This window comes from Bombus flavifrons, chromosome 3 (assembly GCF_040668555.2).
Source record: "Bombus flavifrons isolate JBK064 chromosome 3, iyBomFlav1_principal, whole genome shotgun sequence".
Taxonomy (NCBI): Eukaryota; Metazoa; Arthropoda; class Insecta; order Hymenoptera; family Apidae; genus Bombus; species Bombus flavifrons.
In genome coordinates this window covers 8,721,781-8,745,325 of record NC_138444.1, presented here as the reverse complement: position 1 = coordinate 8,745,325, position 23,545 = coordinate 8,721,781, and the positions used below count along the sequence as shown (strand labels likewise).

The following is a 23,545-nucleotide window of genomic DNA, read 5'->3' as shown; positions in this document are numbered from 1 at the left end:
AAAAGATTCTTTTTTACAAAATATTTTTATGGCATTTATCCAAATCCGTGTTCACGCGTCAATTATCAAATGCATATTTTGTTCCGCTCTATGGTGCAACAATATAGCTGTACCATCTATGCACAGGGACAAAACAGCTCGTTATACTTTTTATTATTTAACTTCATCAACGGACAGAACGTAGCCGGGTTCTTTCATTGTTCGATCCCGCGCAATCTGCCTTAACTCGGCGGAACCTGTGGCGTGTTACCGAACTCCAATTTTCAAAATGCAATTGCACATGGACGACGCGGCCATTGTGGCGTGTATCGAGCGTCGGTGCGACGTTGTTTTTGTCACTGGCCATTAAATTTCTCTGAAAAGCGCGGCTCGTCAAACGAGGCAAACAAACGTTTCAATTAGCGCTCGCATCGCGCGCACTTTTGCCCGACGGATTCGCCGCGGCCCGTTTTATGCACCCCTGCATGCCTGTTCGACCGAGTTTTATCATAAATTCCCCCGGCTGTTCGGCCCGTTTGTCAACCTCGTTTTGTCGTACGCGATAACTAGGAATTATAATTCGTTTGTTAAATTTAACGCGAAACATTCGACCGCGTGACCATCACGGCTTTTAACGAACGTCGTACGTAGCTACGCTTTGCTACGTACAATTAAAAATTATCACATTATAGAAATATTCGTTCTAAGTAGACCGCGCATTCTTTCGCGTAAATTCCTACCTTTACGAACACGTTCGAAGAACTAAAATCTAAATTGCGAAACATTTCAACTTGTTACATTTCCTAATCACCAAACGTTCTTAATGAAATAAAAGTTGCGAAACAACCACTCGCAACTACGTTCCGATACAATTCATCCAGCCGATCGTATCGACCAACCTCGAAATCTCTCGTCGTTTCTGGCTGCTCAACGTCCACCGATCCTCTTTAATCTTTCCCGCCGCGCGTTTCTTTCGAGCGTCCCGTCGAATCGGCGCCGATCGTCGCGAACGAGATGGAACGAAAGCAACGCGATGGAGCAAAGACAAAGTGTGTGCGCGATTTAAGTATCGGCGCAAACAACATTTTAATTTAGAATCCCCGCTCGGTGGCCGATCCGTGTTCGCCATTGTCGAAACCACTGATATGTAAATAGACGACTAAACCGGCTCGGATAATTATCCGTTTTTCCAGCCCGTGATCTGTTTGTCGGCCACTTCTCTACACCCTCTTTCTCTTGGATCACTTTTATTCGACGGGGGATTGGATCGACCAACGATCACCGGGTAAGGGAAAACTCCGTGGCATTGATTAAGATATTCGTGGCTCGACTTCGTCGTCCTACCCACCCTCGATATGCCGGTTTATTTTCCCTCGCGCCATCTTCCGTGATTGTTCGACGTGCTCGTTGCCACCGCGAATTTGCATAGCGAATTGATTGAACCCTGCGCGAAGAAAGAAGAAGAGGATTGGGATCGAGCTTCTTCTTCGTCTTCTTTCGTTGATGGCGCCTCCTTCCGCTTCTTTTTAACGCGACGAGAGGGCTGCCGCGACGTAAATCGCCTAAATTCGACGTTTAATTTACCTTCGAGGTGTCCTCGAGCGCGACACCGATTACCGGATTGGATCGAGATTGCTGCTTCTCCAAGATTCGATTCGACGATACCTTCTGTCCTTGAACAATCGACAAAGATAGGGAGAATTAGAGTGGGGGTTCGATTTTCTACCATCATACCGTGATTATGGTGGTAATACGAATGGTGGTGGAAACAAGAATTTGTTTAGGGCGGTTTCAGAGATTGAGATTTATCGTATGATTCGAATGACGAGCAAGCGTTATACGGACGCTTGATAAGAGAAGGGACTGATAAAGGAAGGTTTAAGATCGGTATTTGTTTATATGAGAGCATATTAGCAACTTTTGTATCAAATACTTTTTACCGCGTTAATATGTTATATTTTTCAGTGTAGAGTATACAGGAATTCTACAAAGTTGACGTGTAACTTTAGAAACATGTGAGACCTTACTCACTGAAATAATTACAAGCTAACGATACTTGGATTCATAGTTATTAAGAATTTCTTTTATTTATCTTGATGAATATCTGCTACGTGTTTCTAAAGTTTAACTTGAACCTGCTAGGACATCCTGTATATTGCGTCTATCTATGGCCCCAGTCAAATATAATTCCGTTTTGTAAAATTATCCTGCTTTTTTTGCGAAAGCCACGATTGGCCAGTGGATAATGGGGCATTCAGGATTATAAGACGCATGTATCTCGACCAATTTCGATGCAGTGACATCTTTAAAGCAGCGCTCGAGTACAGGAGCACCACGGTGACATGTGTTCCTGACACTTGTATACTGTGGTGTACCCTGCTCCACGTACTCATATACGCGCGAGGATTGGCATGGGGGTTGGTCGAAACTTTCGCTCCGAGACTTTCGACACCCTTATTTCACCGTGGTTTTCACCCTGCTTTCTTCGAGACGCCAATGCCCCTGACAGACGTGTTCATCTCTCTCTTTTTCTCTTGAAATCGTTGGAAATCGGCTTCGAATCGCGCACAATACTCGAAACGTTAGCAGTCGACATCCTCGGTTCGACAAGTTTTACGATCAGAAAAGTTGCTTGAAGGTTTTATAAGGCTCCACTTCTTTTTGTAATTTCGTTGTACAATTTTCGGATAGCCTTGGATAATTTTTAGTCTTCGCACGATCTTGATAGGATCTCTAGTAGTCTTAGTAGTCAATAGCTAAAGTGATATTTGATATTTTGCTCTACGGAAGAATACTTGAACGTTCACACGAATCAACCTGGAGTCAGCCTACGTTAATATTCTCGTTTTCATTACAATTAAGATACGAATCGATGAATATGAATCGAATATCGTACGATGAATATCAATTAACAATTGAATCGTTCGATTCCCGATGCCATTTCTAATCGAGTTTCGTTATCGTTCTCATGGGAAACGCGTTCGTAACACAACACCGTTGCCCTCCCATAACATCTTCCCTTTCTTAGCTTTCCTTTTGGACACGATTTTCAAGCGTACATCGACATCTGTCCTAGCAACGATCGTCGATCGATTATGCAGAAATAATATTTTTTAATAATCAGCAAATCGACTCAGGTGTATTGTACACGCGGAGAAAGGGATCCGTTGCGACTTCGAGACTAGATCACTAGGCGACAATGAACCAACGAAGAAATCACATTGTCGAGTAGAAACGTTGCTCCGGTTGTAAAATTCGACGGCTCGTGGACGATCTACGATCGAAAAGAAGGTAACCCAAAGGGGAGAAAGTCGAGAAAGGAAGAGCCCTTCCACGGATCGACATTGTGTCCCGTAAACTGTCTCATTGTGATCCACGTGTGTTACAAATTCCCATTCGTGCTCTTTGGCTGGGAATAAACCCTTTCCTTAATTAGCATTGTATGGAATTCCTATTGGCGAATCCGTATCTAAACCTTTCGTATGGTCCTTTTCTTCGTTCTTGGTGGTCGTGATCGGCTGGGTTATCGATAGGTCGATCCGGTTCCCCATCGTATTCGATGTTATTTCAATCACGTGTACGCGTATCAGAAGAAAAGGACATCGGGAGCCAGGGGTTGCTTCTCGTTGAAAGACGAACGCGATCGATGGTGAAGAAGAAATGTTACATGAGTATCGTTAGATACAACGAAATCCGGCCAGGCTACTCGACAACGAGCAAGAATCGTATATGAGGGATGTTGGAATTATTAACGGGATCGAAGCGAATGGAAATCGATACGGTTTTCGAAATTGACGCGAGAAGAATGAACCGAGAAGCTGCGCTCGAGATTCGAGTCGAGGATCTCCGGGAAATTAGTATAATTTATTTCCTTCTTGGTCGAGGGAATGTCACTGTGAGAATTCTGCGGTGCAGTGATATACCTATCGCAATGAATGAAATTAGATTCTCAAAGACGTTTTCCTTTGCAACTTTGTGCAAGAAGTAGGAAAATAATCAATGAAATATAGGTAATTCTAGTATAACGTAATTTGACGATTCACAGATGAAAATTACAAGCGAAAAGTATAAACGTAAAAATTAATTCTCCGAAAGCAAGCTCTATCAAAGTTTCGCAACTTGAAGATTCAATTAAACGCAGTTCTTCTATGATGTAATTAATTATAGATACACTTACACCAATTGTGTAATACGATGAATATTTTCTTCAAAATAATCGAAATATACTGAACAACACCTTTATAGAAAAATACGACGTATACACATGTGTCGGAGATGAAAGAACATCGGGGCTTCTCCTTTGGAATTTTTGGGAAAACCCCCAATACTTCAGTCTAGACCTTTTGTTATAGCTGTACTTAAATAATGAAACTTACAAGTAGTTGTTTACGGTTTAGTCCAATTATGTGTGCCCGAGATTTATGACAGTAACTTGGGTTTGAAGTGACACATCTGGTCGCTAAACGTAGTCAAGGTCATGGGATAGACGTTTTTGCCAAAGAGAGATATGACATTGTTATATAGCTCTCCTTAAAAGAGAGTCGACCCAAAGGGTACAGAGAGGTACATAGAAAAGTACATGAGTTCAGTTTTGACTTGGACGTTGGACAAGACAGTAAACGCACTTGCTATTCTGTTGACCGTGTATTCGTTATTGAACTTAAGATTATTGTCATTAGCATCTCTAGTATCCAATTGTCACGGTTAATGGTCAAATTCTGTAATAGTCTGTAATAATGGTAATAGTAATTCTGTAAATATGGTAGTGAATTTATTGTTATATTCATTGAGTGACTAAGTTCGTTAAACGCCCCTAACTCCAGTGCGGGCTCGACGTATATATTATATATACAACGTATATATAATTCGTACACTTTGATAAAATACATACGATGTTATGCATTTATACTTCAAACTCCAACATCAACGTCTGATTAATCAAGACGAGGAAAGCAAACGGCAACTTTCTCATATCCAAGAAATCCGTTTATCCCTTGCCTCGATCGACCTGGTCGGTTATCTATTCGAAATACAATGCAAACACGGGTAACCATCGTTGCCCGATGTTGCGTCCTGCTAATCATCGTGATTATATGGAGAAGTCGTTCGCGTCTCGTCGATGGACGGACAGCTGGACAGAAATCTCCGTGTCGAGTTGCTTTAACTAGATAGACGTGGATCGTCGTGAAACGGTCGCTCTGCTCACGCACTCCCGGTGCCCGGATCAAAGCAACACGCTTCCTATCGGACCACGTTGGGTGGCACCTCTTGTTCACCGCGACGTACATTAGCAGCTATCGTTTCTCCGCCAACACAGATCCGATCTGGCACTATCCTGACGTATCTGACAGTTGGACGAGCCATCAAACTGACCCTGAACGGACCTTAGCCAGAGGATCTGCTCACGGTGTACGCGAGACTCGACTCTTCCAACGGGACTTTTCGACGATTTCTTCTAAACGAACGCCAGATCGTCGTACTTTCGCAGGTTTTCTCAAACGATGCCTGCAGGTTCAGGTTGGGTAAGTGAAAGGCGATGGATTTCTGTTGCTAACGCTTGGTAGGACGGGGAAGGAAAAGGTTGAGTGATAGATGGTAAAGTCGAAGGGAGAGAGGAAAATTTTGAAAATTTCGGAATTTCTAATACATCACAATTTTGAGATCAGGAAAGTTTCACTTGTCCTGGGTTTTTCATCTTTGCTCCGAACAAAGTTGGTGGTATTAAATGCAAACGAGGCTTTGGATTTTACGAAATTTTTAAAATAATATAAATATAAGATTCTTGGGAATCTAATTATCGGGGAATAAACAATATACGTACAATGAAATTTAAGTCCAGTGGGCGTTCAGTTACATTCTGGGCTTTGTACAGAAAAATAGCTGCACGAATCGTATAAATAAATTTCTGTATACGATATTTAAAAAGATCTTTATAAAATTTCAACATCGATCAAAGTTTTTGGGTCGAGCACGAATAGAATATCCCTGAGAACTGATTCGCGTATCACGGAAGATGAGATTCAGGGATGGCCAACGGCGCGTTGTGCGGGCCTCGAGACGGCCGAATGAGAAAATATCGCGGGGGGCAATCGATGATTCGGATGACAGGCAAGGCGCACGGTTGACGTGACGCTGCCTGGCATCGTTTGAGCGGCAACAACACGAGGAGAGAAGATGTTCGTGTGCTCGGCTCGCAACACCTGTGAGCACCAATCAGCTACGTCGTCGGACGAGTGCTCGGCGCAATAAATCAACCGGCACCTTTCCACGTAGCTACGCGAACCCCGTGGAACGTTATTATTTATGGGCGTTCGTTAGCGTGGCAACAGTTCCGAAACGTGTCGAGCCGACACCTTCGGGACTCTGTGTGGCCCCTTTGGATCCGCGTCATCGCGTTCGACCAGAGTGGTAATCACCGTTGAAGGAATCACGATTGCCCGTGGATCGGGTTATCGATAACGAACAGGTAATTTATGAACGGACCCGCCACTATTTGCCTGGTGATTGGAAATTGTTCCTTGCCACTACATTGAACTTGACGTTTTTCCTTTTCACTGGCTACATTGTTTCGTCTTCCTTTCGATTTTACATTGGAATTGGTTTGTTGGATTTTGTTTCGATTTATGGAACGGAGAACATCGAAGTTGTTGAGGTTTGCTGGACTTGGATTAATTTTTTGGTTAATTTCTGTATTTTAGAATTGATACGTTAATTACCGCCGTAGGAAATTCGCTTTGATGGTTTGCGTTATATTTTCTTAGTCTAAGGATCGAGGAATTCAATCGAACTGATATTAAATATCTGCAAATCGGTTTATCGATCTTGAATATATTAGATATAGTATGTTCTAGATATAATTCTTGAAATTTAAGTTATAGGGTATACTTGGACAGAACAAAAGTTCTAAAGATCACGTTGTAATTCTTCGAACAATTTGTAATAACAAACTGTCAATTGAAAGAATACCTTGAAAAACATATTTTAGACTCTATAGAGAAACAATTATACAATAAATACGTAAATTTCTACCTAGAGCGAACAATAATATTTGTAAAATTTCGGTCTGGATCAGCGAAAGCCCCTTTGTCCTCGAAAACCAGCCACTGATCAAAAAGATTCCACGAATCCTTGCAACGTTGGCGTCAACCGCACCATGTCACAGAGCAACCCCTTTCTCCGGTCGTAGCTTTAATTCCGCGACAGTGTCGTGAATTCAGGACGAGCGAGTAAAACCCACGAATCGGTTTTCACCGCAAATTCAGCGGTGATAAAAAAACAAGCGTCAGAAGCGTCGCGAAAGAGATTGTCCGTAATTACGATGAAACCCGTGGCAAAATCGTCAACAGACAGCCGCGGTGAAAGCAGTCGTTTATTATAAATAATCGCAAATCGTCAATGAGGGAAGCGTGGATCTTCTTCGAACCGCCCTTTCGACGCGAGAAAAATTAGCATACAAGCCAGTGGTGCAGCTACAGCGAGGTAAAAAGGAAAAGAAAGGTAAAGGTGGCGGGAAAAGAGTTGCGAAAGAATTCGCGAGAAATCAAAAGAGAAAACCTCTCTTTCTCTTTCGTGGTACGCGTGGTAGGACAAAATAAAGAAAGAGAGACGGCAAACGAAGGAAGAAAAGGAAAGGGGTGCGGAATGAAAGGACAAAGGAAATATTGAAACGAATCTAACGTTTCTATTGGTCTGTCAGTGGTGTCGTGTGCCCCTGCTCTCGTTAGTCGCGGTTTCGCGATGTCGCGGTCGGAACACAGGGAACCTGGCGAGAGGAAGACAGAGGTGTTATGTCGGCAAGCGAGTCTGTGGCTTTTGTCTGTCGTGGCGTCAGAGATGACGCGCGTTCCGCGCGAGCCAAAGCGTATCGTCGGATCGCGGCTGCGAGGGCATAGTCGTGAACCGGGCGAGAAAGAAGCGAACAAACGTGCAACGAAGCAACCGATGGAGAAAGAAAACGAATGAAAAAGATAGAGAAGGAAAGAGACGTACGAAAGAAAAAGGGGCCAGAGAAGGGAGAGACACAGAGGAGTAACGAAGAAGAGCGAAGAAAGGAACGGGGTTGGTATTCGACGGTTTGAACGACCTATAGCGGTTTGGAGACTTCGCTATAATTACGATATATACGGGTATTACCGGCATTATCGTATTAACGCTGCAACGACGTATATACGCGGCGTATTATCCTCGCACCTATGCAGCCGGCTGCCTGATGAATATTACGAATAACATTTTGGTTTTGTGCGCGTTGCTACCTTTTCTTTCCCGCCCACCACCGCCCACCCTCTATCTGGCTGCCTCTCTGACAGCCAGAAACGCGCCTAACCGCTCATATATGCTGATACAATGCCGCGTATATATTCGACGCCTCTTCCTAACCATCCATCCGAGCGTGCCTGCATCCCGTCTATCCATACGACTGGATACGCAGAAATTCCAAGTCTGCCGGTTTCTATGCGCGGCATCAGGCAAAAGCTTCGCGTCTGTTTCAAGCTCTGTCTCGCTCTCTTTCACACCCAGCCTCGTATAGCTTCGCGCTGACGTCGAATGCCTGCTGCACGAACGCTCCCTTATAATGCCAGCTTTATCCCACGAACTCATAATTAGACCGCGGCTCCCTGAATATCTTTCCTATTCCTCGCAAAAGTTTCAACCCATTTCTATTTCCCACCCTTTACTCCGCCTCGTGTGCCCACCCAAGCGAGCTTATGTCTCTGTCCTTATTGCCCGTCTACGTCTACCTCACCCTCCTCCCACCGATGAGAGGGTTGATGCGATCTCTTACTCGTTTCAAACCAACCGAATGTCTCGAACGATTCGACGCTACGTTGACGACCGATGCACCGAAATTTCGTGTCCTTCGTACAAATTTAAAGATATTCTTGCGGATGTTTTTTTTTTATTTTACATGCTTATTATTTTGAGAAATGTTTGACTTATGACATGGTATTGGTAACAAGATCCAATGGAATCGAAGAAGTTTTCAGAGGAATATTGGAATATCTGTATGATTTAGTAGGTGGCCTATCTATTTTTGGGTTTGTGGGTTACCTAGGAATCAATGTAATTTCATCGTTGATCTCGACAAGTCTTGTCCACTGGGACGTAGAACTCGATATTGACCCCACTAACATATTATGCAATCTCATCTCTATTTTCCTCGCATTCCACGGAATCTCCATTCACATGATACTTTCCCACTAGTCGACCAACGTATCTAATTCGTTGCAAGACCCGCAACGACGAAAATGGTGATAGGGATGACTATTAATTTCCCCACCCTATGCTCACGGATATTGTCCACACGGTAAAGATCATCGTTGTAAATCTTCACTAGCAAAGATTTCACTACGTCGCACGTAAAATTATTAAAAGATCATCGTCCAGTGAAATATCCACTACCAAGCCACCCCTGGCCGAACTTGGCAGGGCAACACGAGCGCACCAGCGCGATTCGTTATCACCCTCGAATCAAGCATCGTGATGCAAAGTGACTGTTCCCCATACAGCGTTCGATTTCCAAAGAAAAGCTTCCACCACCACCCTCTGCTTACATCACACCGGTCCATTTCGACCACGGACGTTATTTTTTCGTGGCATCTGGAAACCCGAAGGGGGTGGCGATTGAAAAACGTGAGAAAGAAGGCGTACGTGGATGACTATTAATTTCGTAGTGGCACTTGGCCGTCGATGGTATGCATTAACGGACTGATTCGTGCCTTCGGACATCGAACATCCGACGAATACTCAATACCTATAGATAGCCACTGCTAGAGAGGGAATAGGGCAGATAGAGTGGGTGGTTGCAGCGGATAGAAAAAGACGAGCAGCAAGGGTGAGCATGGCGTTTGCAAAGATTGATAGGACGGAATTCTGTTGGTGGATTCGTAATGGATAGCCCGTGTCCGAATTCACCGATACTCCGGACTCTCTATCGTTCCTCTCGCTCCTCCATTTCCCACCCCCGCACCCTGTCTCTATCTTTTTCCCCGTGTACCCAATACCTTCTAATGGAATCCCCGATTGTACTCCTTATCAAAGGGGCCGGGTAGTGCCCCGCGCGATTCGAGGGTGCTGCTCCATTATTCCGTCGCGAGCTAGCTCTCTCCGACCAGATAACTTATTTTTTCGACGACTGTGCGTACGCACGATTCCGCGAACCGAATCGGGGATGTTTGGAGTAGTTTGAGCCGCGTTCAGGCAGATTTTCTTTTTTGCCGGATTGATGCGGAGGAAGTAGCTTGAAATTGATATATGTAGATATAGCGGTGAGCATATAAAGTTGCTTATTCACAAATTTAACTAATTGTATCACGGAAAGTTTCATTTTTATTTCGTTCTTTTATAATATATTTATGATTATAATTATGAATGTGAATAGGTTATAAACACTTGTTTGAGTATCCGTCAAGAAAATCAGGAAACAAGAAGTTAAGATCTACAGAGATTCGGATATAGATAAATCTTGGTTAATATAACATGATGTACATATTACAACGTAATCTGTTATAATAGCGAGATATAGTTATTCCTACAATGAAATTTCGTAGCGTTTTATTTAAGCAAAGTATGAAACGATGACTTTTGAATTCTATTTTAGAATTTTCGTCTTCCGCGTTGAACACGTATTCTTACACTACCAGTTAAACTCACACGCAACTCGCTTCTTCTCGCTTCTTCGCCGAGAATCTTTCAAAAGTGTCTACCATAAAGTTCACGCAACGATTTCTACCTGCGTTACATTTTCCCGGTGAACCGAAGCGGCCGAGGAGAAAGGAAAGCCGGCGGTACCAACGCCACGGCAATTAGACGGAGAATATATGTGTTTCGAGCGACCACATGGATAAATAGCCGAGCATGAGCTCGGAGACGTGAGCGATTCGCAACAGACGATACGTTCCGCGTCTGTTTTGCATAATACGAATCGTACGCGGGACATACGCGCGCGGACAAGCGTCGTGGGCCTGAAATATCACGGCTCGACTGCTTTCAATGGGGAACCCGGCGCATAGTTTACGAGCCAGCACGTCGGTGATCTCGCTTTTTCGCCGGGACACCCGATAGAATATAGAGGAACGTTGCTTTGTCAGGGCCCTTTGGCTCGCGCGCCACTAAACTATTTCACTTTCAACTTTCGACGCGTTCGAGGGTTTACGGCCGTGTAGAGGCTGAGAAAGAACACCAGACTTCGTTGAAGGTGACTGGTATTATACGCCTTGGAACGCGAGGAAAACGTGGCGAACTTCTCACGTCTTCACTTCCGGAGAACGCCAGGCATCCGATCGTAGTTGTATGTTTTAGGTCGATGATTCTAGGATTCCTTTCATCTAATTCAAAACTTGAACGGCGAAGGTTAGATTGATTCTGATTCACTCAGTTATTTATTACTTTGTGAGTTATATTTTTGAATTATCAAACTATAATACACGAACGATTTTATTTTTAAATCCCCGTTGCGTGAAATTTCAAGAGCCTTTTATTTCGATCTAAATTCCGATCATTCTTCGATATATCTTTCAGCCAAGAAAGCGCGACCGTTAGCGTAGAATTCAAACACATATACAACTATAACCCAACGAAAAGAACGACGCGAACGTCGTAGCTAAAAAAAAACTCGGTATACGTTAACCGGGTTTCGACAATAATCCCCGTACGCATCTGTCGTTTAACAGAAGCTTTTCCCAAATTTCCTTCGAAACGAAATCCAGCCGAAGGTCGGCCGCACGCGTGTATTCTCGCGAGGGTTAAAGGGTTCGACGTGGCGTCAGCCCTTTGGAATCGCGATCCATGCGCGGGACCCCTCCGTTTCCACGCAGAAAAGCCCCTTAACAACGGTCACTCGAAGACCAGGAGCAGGTGAAGAAATCGTTACCCCTTTTTTCCCGATCCGTGTGAAACTTTCAGCTTAGCTAACCCTTCTCGATACACGTTATTCTTTCTTTTTTCTTTCCGCAACCCCTTTAGTGTTTCGATCAAACAAAATCAGCTCGGTCGTTGGAAACGACGAAGAAAACCCGCTTCGTTAACTCGATCTTGCTCGAATGGGCTGACAGAAGGAATCCTGGCGAACGTTAAAACGCGACACGAGCGATAATGTATTCTTTTCTGTGCGTGGCTCCACGTTCTCGAGCGAGCAAGAAGGGAAGGGAAGGAATAGGAAGAAAAAGCGAACGCAGCCGGAGAAATGAACCGTTCGCGCTATTCACCCGCGAGAAAAGGCAGAAAATGAGAGACGTCGTGGAGGGAAAGGTGAACGGGGCCCGCATAAATATTCTCGCGTGGATGGAAGACGACAGGGGGGAGAGGTGGACGGCAGAGGAAAAAGGAGATCGAACACGAGGTGAAGCGGGAATTGCGAACGAGCGAACGAAAGAAGGTGGAAAGGAATTGTACGACGATGGTGCGCACTCGGGTCGATTTTATTCGCGGGAGGCCCACGTAGCCGCGGGCCGTTTTCGAACGATTAATTCGGTTTTATGGTCCGCTAAGAGTTACGACGGAAACCGTGTAAATCACACGGGAACACGAAGCCGCGTCCGACGCCCACGTGTGTCTGTATGGGATGCGCGTGGACACATACCTGCACCACACGCATACACGTTACACGTGTCCGGCCGTGCATAACATAACACTGGCAGTGCCGCGACCTGTCGAGACCGCAATAAATTCCACTTAGCCGTTTTTGCCGCGTTAGTGTTTCGACGTGCGCGCGCGTGCGCCTGACAACGCGGCGCCGCGAATTCGGTGATCGTCTTTCAACGTATTGCGTCTATTGAACGCGCGGAAAGTAAGCACGTGGTTGAAATCCGATACGAACGAGTTGCATTTGCACGCGTCTGTTTTTAGAAACACGCAGCGTTACGGAAGAGACGCGACACGAATGGAAAAGTCAAAACGTGGAAACTATCAGGTTTGGCGGAAGAAACATACCGTAGGTTGTTATCGATAACGTTGGTTATTACTAATTTCATCAGTTTGCGGCTAGTTATGAATCCTTCTTCACATGCAATACGATATTAGGATCACAGACTATGACAAAATGAAAGAACTATGCAAAATGAAAACACAAGTCTGCATAAAACGGTGAACACCGCAGCGACAGAAGAATCGCTCCACGATTCTACGCACGATCCCACCTCCTACCACCGCTGAACGTAACTTCATAACTCCACAAACCTGTCATTCACCATGCAGGGCCCCATTGAACGTCAAGAGACTAGAACTCGTCAGAGGCATCTCTAAACTTCTCATCGAGCATTCTCCCTCTTCTCTAAACCCTCTACATAGAACCCTCTGCTATCTAAGAAAGAAAAAAGAAAAAAAGGAAAAAAAACAAAGTCTAACGTCGGTCCATTTTCCGCGACGGAAGAACGGAAGAAATAATGTATGCTAGGGGCTCGCACCCAAGTGACAATGACGTCGGAGGAGAGGAAGAAAGAAAAAGAAGTAAAAAAATACACAGAGAAAGAGAGGGGTTCGATCCATTGACGAAGACTTTCGTCTGAAGGCAACGAGAAGAGAAGGTAGCCAGACCCAGGCATAATCGAACGTGGCAACCGTGCGGCGCGTTCGCTGCCACACTAGATTAATGTTATTTCAATGGGGACTTCGGGGTATCGCCATAACTGACCCCGATTTGCATTAGAATCGGGGTGAAATCGCGAAGGGACGCGAGGCTGCGACGCGCCGGCTTTCAGAACGCGCCAAACCGTGTACGTGTTGTCCGAAACACATCCACCGGTGTCCGGTTTGAAGTTTTAAGTCCCCCCCTCCCTCCCTCCATCCTGTTACCCTCACTCTACGAATCTCGTTTTCTTTCGTACGCTTTTCGCCAGGACTAAGATCCACCTCGTGCTATGCCATAGAGAAAAATTACTCGTTCGGAAGGGAAGATCGCGCAACCCCTTCGTAATCGTACTCCGGAGGACATTGTTTCCCTGTAACTGCTATTCAGGGCCAAGTGCTCGCGAAAGACTCCACGGCATCGATACAACCTGGTGAAGAAGTCGGTTGCCGACTTGGTTAACCGAACGTGTAAAGTGAGGATTATACGAGTGAAGGTGATATTATTTGTTGGTTCGCGAGCATTGATCTTTCACGATGAATGGAGGAAGAAGGAAGTGGAGGTTCGTGTTGGAACAGGTGGCCATTGTTATGTACAACAATTCACACCGTCCATAGACATTTGGATATTTTGATAGATTCGAGAGTAACGATATATAGCATTGTCAAAGTGTGCAAATTGACGATAAATTCGTATTTAGCAACACGTGCCTTGGCAATATAGTTTAGTACATACTCTTTTATGGAATCACCAGGCTATAAATATAGATCATCTATTAGAAAACATAGCAATAATATATTTCATTGTTTTTTATGTAAATATCACTGGTTGTTTTATTAACGTCAGAAATATTCTCGCTTTATTTCGTTTGAGTAGTAAGGTGATTAGTCTGATGAACAGGGTTCTTACTATTAGGTTTAAAAGAGAATTTTATGGTGTTGTAGGATGAGATGGAATGTAGGCAGCTGAATGGGATTGATAATATAACTAACGTGTCTAAAATGAGATTTAATCGGCGGAGATTTTATGGTTTCTGTGAATCGACGGAAGCGACTAATTTCGAATATCGATTCGGTCGTAAAACGTTGAAAACATGTTGTAAAATGCTTTCAGCTAACGAAGGAGATAAGGGTCTAATGCGGCGCTGTCTGCTGGAAGTCTTTGGAGATAAGACAGCTTTTACGTCTAGTTTAACAAATCAATTCTCAGGGAAGTGGAAAGTGGATAATAAAGACAACATGTGAAGACATATTTCCGAACGTGTTAACGACGTAGAAGAATTTTTAAAGGAGCTATAATTTTTCGGTAAATACGAAATTTCATTTTTCCTTCTCAACGGAAAATAATTATACCAGGACTAGTGCTCATAGCAACGATAATAAATATAAATTAAAGTTTCAATTTAGGTTAATTAATCATTTTAATAAAATAAAGACTAAGACTAAAGTTAAAATTGTTTGAAGTAAATTACCTTTGAGCCGTCGACGCGATATCAGCTCCTGGTATGAATTCATCAAAGACAGATTGTACCTGTAACAGATTTTAAAGTGAATTTAAATTTCAGTATACTGTCACAATGACAAGTAGCTAAGATTGATTTAGGTAACTTTAAAATTGACTTTAAAACGAAAAATTAAAAAAGAACTAATTTTACAATTTTTCAAGCGATCACTAAAACCAATAATCATCACCAGCTGCCTAAACATCTCGCACATCTTCGAATAAAAAGGAAAGAATCTATTAAACGAATATCTTACAAGCATACCCCGCATGTAAATTTTCTATTTTCTCTTTCAACTAACGTTTCATCAATGTGGCGGAAAAAACGAGGTACAAAGAATATCGTCGACGAAGCACGGGACGCGGCAACCGTAACGGAAATGACTGGTGGAAACATGTCATTATCCGGCTAAGTTCCAGCAAATTGGAAACAGCAGTGTACAAGGAGGGTGAACGATTTGCAGGAGCGTCGCTGGTGCTCGATGGCCCGGAACCTCGCATCATTAATATCCGGAAAATCATGTCCGGTGGTCTGTCGTCGGCCTCGGAAAGCAGCTACGTTGCTCTCAGTGGCCGAAGACGCATCTCATTTTTCATCGTCGACCGAGAAAATGCTAGGCGACAATGACGTCTCGTTAATTCACGTTACGCGGAATGGAATAATGTCGACGGAATAGTGTCGACGACCGTCTAGCTGGGATCTCATTATCGATAGTGCCGCTTATTACGTGTCTCCGAACGCCTTTCAATCATCGTGAAATTGCATCCTCGGAAACTGTTACGATTCCTTTGGTCGAGTCGTCGCCCACCATTCTTCGTCAATTTATATGAAGAAAAGAGCAAAGTGTATTTGGTACACTTGACAGAATTGTTTCGGGATAAATTTTCATGGTGAATGTAGAACTAGTTTTTAAATCTCTAATCCTATCAACGGAGGGAAATAATATTTGTTGAAATATTATAAGAAGATATTTTTCATATATTCGAAACAAGAAAATAAATTATCCAAAAAAGTATATCTATTCATCAGAGAAGTATACGTGATTACTTGCTTCTCTAGTGAAATATATCTATTATTAAGAATACCAAAAGGAATAAAGAAATACACATTTGTCACTAAATCCAACCGCACTTCCAGCTTTTCATACCATCCTCATCCACAGAAAACCGATTTCCTAAAAAATTAAACAAACTTTGGCCCCTCACGGACGAGCCCGAGTCAATCAGAATGAATTATTCGAAGCATTCTAAAGGCACGAAGACCCTTACACGTATCTCTGTCTCTCTTTACTTTTCTTTCTCTATAAACGTATCTGTACGCTTTTCTCTAAGTGTGTATGTAGGTACTGTACGATTGTGTACGTGTGTGTCAGAGAGTTTAACGCTCGGCGCACGGGTCATACAATGCCGTGTATGGACACTATGGGTATTGTGCGAAGCGAGAGCGAATGAATATGCGCGCACGATGCATCAAAGAGTTAAGACTCAATGGCGGACCACACAGACCCCGGAATTGAGAGGACAGTCGGCTTAACGGTTAACGTATTATTATACGGATGCACGTTATAGCCGGCCATCGGAACGGTTATCATTGTCTATGATCCTTTTCCGTGGTGAAGAGAGGCCGGACGCGTACCTGACCTTTGGTCCTGAGGGGAATGCTTCAAGATACTAACCGCGTGATTCGATAATTAAACCGTGCTAGCATCTGTTTGAAACGCATTGTGCCACTCGAAAGTGCGAGTTTCGAGCTTTGTTGTCTCTTTTCAACGATTCCCCCGCGCGAAAGGGGTGATCGTATGAATTTCTTTGGAAATAGAGAAATATCGTTTGTCTTTGTGTGTCGTGCTTCTGAAGAAGTTGATAGATTAGTTATTTTTGTACTTTATTTGTGTACAGTGGCTCACAAAAGTATTTAGACGTTTGTACCATTTGACGCCTTTCATGAATATATTATGAGCGTTGTACGGAACGTTTTGAAATTTCATTGTAACATCTAATGACGCTTGACTGTCACGTGATCATATCGGTAGATTTTCAAACTAAACTAAACAGGTTACAGAGACATTTAAACAATCAAATATCCATTATCAACGAGCATAAGATTAGATAAGATGCTTAAGATTGTTGCTGATGCTGCAAACTAATTGTTTACTAAATATAAGTTTGCAGTAAATACCTCTATAAAAATATAATTTCTATATACATTTCCGGATTGATTTCAAATTTTACCAATGTAATCATATCGATCAATTGTTATTATAGTGCAATAAAAATTCTTTATATAATTCTTTATAAGATTCTTTATATAACGCAATAGATAAAATTGTCTACAAGTGTCCAAATACTTTCACGAGCTGCTGTACTTTGATATTATTTTGTATTAATTCCACAATGGCCGGTGCTTATCTTTAAGTCCATTCAGAAAGCATTACACGTCCGTTCCTGTGTATAGGAATATTGTTCTATAGGAGTTTCTGTGTACTGGTTTCGCTACGTTATCTATCTATGGAGAAGGAATTAGATTGGAGCGAATTAAGTCGATAATGCTGTTTCGCGATATTCATGTTTCATTGAATAGGATATTCGATGTTATATATTTAAAAAAATATGTATAAATAAACGAAGTAGGCCGCTGTGTTTCTGCACGTGTGTTTCCTCGTTACACAGGACGTTTATACTAAAAGGGAGAGATGGCACACAAAATATTTTTCTGTCCATTTGTTGACTTCTTAAAATGCTTGCACGAGTTGGTTCGACCACTTCGATGATCCTGCTCGTTACATTCTTACCTCAATACCTTTTTCCTCTGATTCTTCGTATATGTTCGATCGAAGAAAGGGAATGTTTACGTAGTCTGGCGCAGGACATCGAGTCCCGCTTTATCGTTTTCTTTTACCATTCTCGGCCGTCGAGGGTGGAACACTGTTATTATAATGGCATCAAGAGGGACGAGCAACAACAGAGTGACCGGTAGCTCACTGATTCCTCTGTCGAACTGTCGGAATTGTATGGTTTAACCCACCATAGATGCGAACAAGTTGACTGTAGTATATACAGGAAACGAGACCCAAGTTTTGAGTATACTATCCCTTTAATTCATTGTAGCATTTACCTTAATGCTTCCCATGCATATATCTACACCATTTATATTAAATTTTTTAAATCCTTTCAACATTTATATTAATCACCTCGAGTTTCCTTGTACGTTATGTTACTAGTTTATCGTAATATTTATTTAAAAATCTTTTGCTGCATCATCATATCACAATATTCGTTATATATTCTTTTTCACAAATTTCATAATTTCTCTATAAATTTTCAACACCTATATTGATCCTTAGATTAATCGACTCAAGCTTTGCTTGAAAATTGTCTACTATCTGAATCGTTATTCCACAATATCCATTCGATTCAAATTTTTGACACAAGTATGCACCTATCTTTCTATTAACAGCAACATTTATTTTAACTATACCTACTTCACGTATTAATCAAAAGTTCCACTAAGAACCTTCTCTATAAATTAACAAAAGAATATTCCTGCTACCCTCCTCTTAATACCTGTATCGCTTCTGCTCAATCAAAAAGAAAGAAAAAGGTGAGGCAACGAATCTTATCGCGAGGATTCATCAAGGATTTTCCAAATTGAGTTTTCCAGCTGGTTAAACAATCTCGATATCAAGCTCGACAGTGCGCACGACTCGGTACACAAGGTTGCATGGGAGCCAGAGGGTTGGAAGGGCAGCGAGAGCTCGGCCAGCCCTCCGTGGCCGTGGCCCAGCAGGGGAACGCAGGCACCAGGCTGTCTGCCTCGAAACACGGTCCAGCCGTGACCATCTCTGGGCGTTCACGTGTCCGTGGACACCCATATACACCCATCGTGAAGAGAGGTGAGAGTGGAGGCACCTACCTCGACGAGCGTCGACGGTCTGCGTGCCGGTGTAAAAATAGAAAAGCCAACGCGGGAACCCGTCCAACTGCATATTACTTCGGACATCGGAATGCACAGCCCTGTGACCGGTGCACGTAGGAACGCGCGTGTGTTTTACGCCCTCCTGCTCGACCGTGGTCCTCCTTCGGAATGTTTCTTTTTACTCTTTGTATCTTTATATTATTATTTTTTCTTACGTTCTCTTCTCTGTCATATACGACGTGAATAGCGGATGAGAGAAAGAGGAGGAGTGTAACGAAAGCAAAACGGTAGCGATTGATTCGTATTTGGGCCTGGGATCATGGTGGGCGAACAAGTGGAACGCGGGATTAGGCGACCAGCTAAGTGGATTCGAGGCGCGTTGAGGGTTTTCGCTTGGCGGGATTTTCGACGGTTTCTTGGAAGGGTTACCGAGGACTCGGGTGTTAAATTGATAGAGTTTGATTATTTGAATCAAGGTATATCGCATCGTATTAATTTCAGACCAATCTGTGATTTGGTATAACTATTTCTCGCGCTGATTTCATCGATAAGAAAGAGCGAGAAAATTAAAAATCTTACTGTGTATTAATTTACAGATATCTATTATTTTTTCTTGTCGAAGGCGGAGTTATAATTTCACGAAGTTTCAACATTGTATGATAAAAATGTTCATAGTGTAAAGGATTAAATACATCGTAAAGCGTAAAAAAGTGGAACCAAATCCGAACTAACGATTTTTAATCAGCCAACGCGAGAACTATTGGCAATATCAATACGCATCGAGCGCTCCTTGGGTCGAAGATCTTTATTCAGTTCTGTAGAGTCTGTCGGCGAATAACGAGAGAAGAGAGCCGCATGGGGACGAGGGTCAGACCGTTTCAGAGCTTAGAGGGCCAAGAGGGAACTCTATTTTCATCTTCATTTGGCGGACGTGGCGTACGTTTCAAAAATTGCCGACCAGGGCCATAAATGGCGCAGTAAAAATCGGGTCCGCGCATTCGCCGCGGCTTAATGGCTGATTCAGCAGGATCTCGTTTGTCGTCCATTATGGACGCGAGCCGATCGACAGTATTTTTCGGGGTAGCATTGTATGGAATTCTTCACGCCTGCCAATCGGCCTCGCCGATGGGCCTTGAGTCGCATGCACGCGTAACATCCGCGAACCTAACCGTAATCCTAAACCGAGACTCGAAGAAAGAGGACGAAGAAAGATGGAGAAAGAAAAGAAGTAAACTGTATCGTTGCAAGAGGGATGCGCCGATTATACGGCTCCCGAGAAGAAGAAAAGCGAGTAGAACCGTATCTTTGGTATTCAAGCGAGCCGCTCGAGCGCGAGATATTAGATGTTTTGGAAACATAACGTGGAAGGGTGAGAGCGGGAAGCTACCTTTCTGATCCTCCGCTTGTCTATGGACCAGTCTACTTCGATGATCCCGGGGGATGAAAAAAGAAAAGAAGATTCGAGATATGTATATACATCGAAAGATCACGCGTGAGCGAAGCCTAAAGTGAGCCCCATCTGGCTCCTGGTCTACAAGGAACCACGCTTCGATAGTCGCGATATTCTTGCGAACTATCCTCCTGAAGAATCCTAGCTTTTCTCCGGTGTCCGGCAAAAAACGCTGGTCTCTTTGTAGCCGGATTTGTAATTAAAATCTAACCTGATCTTCCTATTCTTCCGTCTCCTTTTCTCCTTTTTTCCGATGTATCTAGATCCAAGTGGATCCTCGGGGTCAGTTGCTGGATTGTGAATCACGGTTATAGTGACCCCTCGGGTCTCTTCAGGTACTTGAAGCACTCGATGAGTTTTTTGATACACTCGAGGACTATCTCGAGTAGCAAATTTGCATCTTTCGTTCTTAGAAGAATATTAGGGCGATATATATTACATAAATCTTTTAAAAGAATATTAGGGTGATACATATTATATAGATCTTTTAAAAGAATATTAGGGCGATCTAACAATAACTCATATACAAAAGTATAAAATTACAAAAAAAGTGCAAGAAGGCATAAATCTGACAAGATAAAGACTCAACACCCGAGTACCCTAAATCTATCTACGATCAAAGATCATAGAAGCCATTAGGTATTATCTTCATCTTAGACGTCGAAATTCTCACGGTGGTCAGGACGAAATATCTTCCACTAGGATATGATAGGATTATCTCAGCCGAGTTAATTCGCTACATTCGATCGTGAACAATTTTTATACGAGCTACATTTGTTAGTTTACATTTATTGTTACGAGCTACAGTTGGACAGGATCGTTTGAAAAGTTCGCTCGTTTTTCATATTTTTTCTTGTTGGATCCTAAAGTGCACGATATTTTCCTGTTCTTTCATTTTTACATTACAAAATAACAATGCCTCATAAAACACAACAAATTTAATCATTCGGTTCAAACTTTAAGATGGAGTTGTAAGACGGTGAAGCTTAACTGACCTAAATAACTATTTTCCTTACAACTTATAACTCTACTTGTTATACTTCTGGAGGAAGTATAATATTTAATAGGTTCATAGACTAGTTTGATTCACAAATAGGAGGATCGGAAGGCGCGATGGAAGCGCCGTAGGTAGCTGATGAGCCGGTACAATGTATCGGGTAGATGTTATCTGGCTTTGATCGTAGGAAGGGTACATCCAACCCCTTCCTCGAGTTTGGTAACGAGCCAAACAACCCTTCGTCCGTGTCCTTTTCCATTCCAATCAGTTTCAAAAGGAAGTATACGCGGTTGCAAGCGGCCCTCCTTTGGTTTCCAAGCGTTGCCACTCTCGTGGGATCTATGGTCCACTGGCCTCGATCTCGCCTCTTCCTCTTCATCTTCTCTTTTTTTACGAAGCCCTTCTGATTCAAGAAAGTATCATGTATCGATGGCAAAAAATGGCGTATTCATATACAGATTGTTACATCGAGGATGTGTCCTCTTCACGTGCTCCACGGACGCTTCTTCGTCGTTCGAGCGTTTGCACCGTTCGGAAACTCTGGCGCAGCGGCTCGAGCGTGAAAGCGTTGCTAGGCGAGCGTAGGACGCTCGAAAGGATTAACGGCCCAGGGACCAGCTAATAACGAACTCGAGAGCCACGTATCTTCTGGATGGTGAAGCTTCTTCCGTTCGAGCGTAAATGGGTGTACTTTATGGGATGTGGAAGTGGTTGCGCGAGATTTCGAGTGCGGTCATTGAATTTGAGACGGATTGATTTTAAATACATACGTAGCTATATAACCCTTATACCCCATTTTCACGCCTCTGGAAATTAGAATTTTCTATAGATGGTATGGAAATTGAATTGTAGACCTCGCGAAGATTTGAAAATTAGAATTCTATATGACTAGGGTAAAAAATTCTCACCTAATTGTCTTTGGGGAGGAGGGCAAATTTGCAAAGGCTTCGAATATAGACTTTGTTAAAAAAAATTATTAATTGAAATTTCATATAAGAATTCTAGAAATTGAAACATGATCCAGCTGCAAAGTACCCGAGACTTTCGATCGGCTTGAAAATCACCGCGAAACGTTAGATCGTCGCGTTAGCGATCTCAACGTTCATTGGGTTAGAATAATCCTAAAAAATAAGAGACTAGAGCGCGACGAACGTTGTGGAGATTTCTTTCTGGGCTCTCCGATCGGATGAGATGAGATCGCGATACTGTCTTCCTTAGACGAGAAACCAGCCATTGTCTGGCTTATCTTACGAAGGTGTCCCACACGAGTGAAATCATCCACGAAACAAAAGGGGCGACAGGGTGTCAGGAATGGTGGAGATCGTTCAGAGAGAAGGTAGAGAGAGGGAGAGAGAGAGAGAGAGAGAAAGAGAGAGAGAAAGAGAAAGAGAGAGAGAAAGGGAATAAAGGGAGAAGGTTAGAAACAGTCAAGGCACAATGCCAGGTATCCACGGGGACGTGGCATAAATATATAATACATTTATGTGGCGGCGTTTCTTTTCAAAGTGTTCCGCGACAGTCTTTTATTTTCGACCTTTGAGCTACGCTAGGAGGCCCATTGAGAGAATGGAAAAGGACAGATCGGCCGGGGATCGATGTATCTTTCATCCGTGGCGATCGATTTGTGCGTAGATCGCATTGTCTGCCCGACAGCTCCACACGAGGCTTAGGAACGATCCTCCTTCTATTTCCATTCCGTATCGCCCGCTACCAAGATTACGATTCAATGGCATTTATTCAATGAAAGCGACGTTCACAATGGACGACTTAATATAAATAAAGCAGCTCCGCGGAGTGAAATGCGTTTGATACGCGTTTAGGTCGGATCACGCGTCCATGACGCGTCCTAAAGGTGCGTGTAGCTTGATCGTAATTGGATAATAGAATTCAGTGATCGATCAAGATACTTTAGCAATTTCGTTTTGCTCGTTCTTTTATGCAAGAATGACGAAAAAAGAAAACAATAGAACATAGTCTAGTCGTTATTTTTCTTTTCTTTTCGATTTATCAAATCGATCGTGTGTGACTTCTTAAGAATTCGAATATTCCACGGACAAAACGCGTCCTTTATCCACTCCAATCCTTACCAGGATAGAAGAAACGGCGTCGTTCCGGAACAACTGGAAGGCAGGTGTCGAAATG

At 43.1% G+C, this 23,545-nt stretch overlaps 1 protein-coding gene across 3 annotated transcripts in view; it reads right to left on the bottom strand.

Annotated features, from left to right (window-relative positions):
* The window catches only part of LOC138178250 (transcription factor Sox-19b), a 136,730-nt gene that overhangs the window by 54,781 nt on the left and 58,404 nt on the right, over positions 1–23,545 (bottom strand). For all 3 annotated transcript variants that reach the window (XR_011172643.1, XM_069109910.1, XM_069109911.1), the window contains exon 2: positions 15,012–15,070. Coding sequence is in view for 1 of the 3 variants with exons in the window: in XM_069109911.1 (XP_068966012.1) it covers positions 15,012–15,070 (59 nt within the window). In the remaining 2 variants the exon portion in view is untranslated. The remainder of the gene's footprint in view (positions 1–15,011; positions 15,071–23,545) is intronic.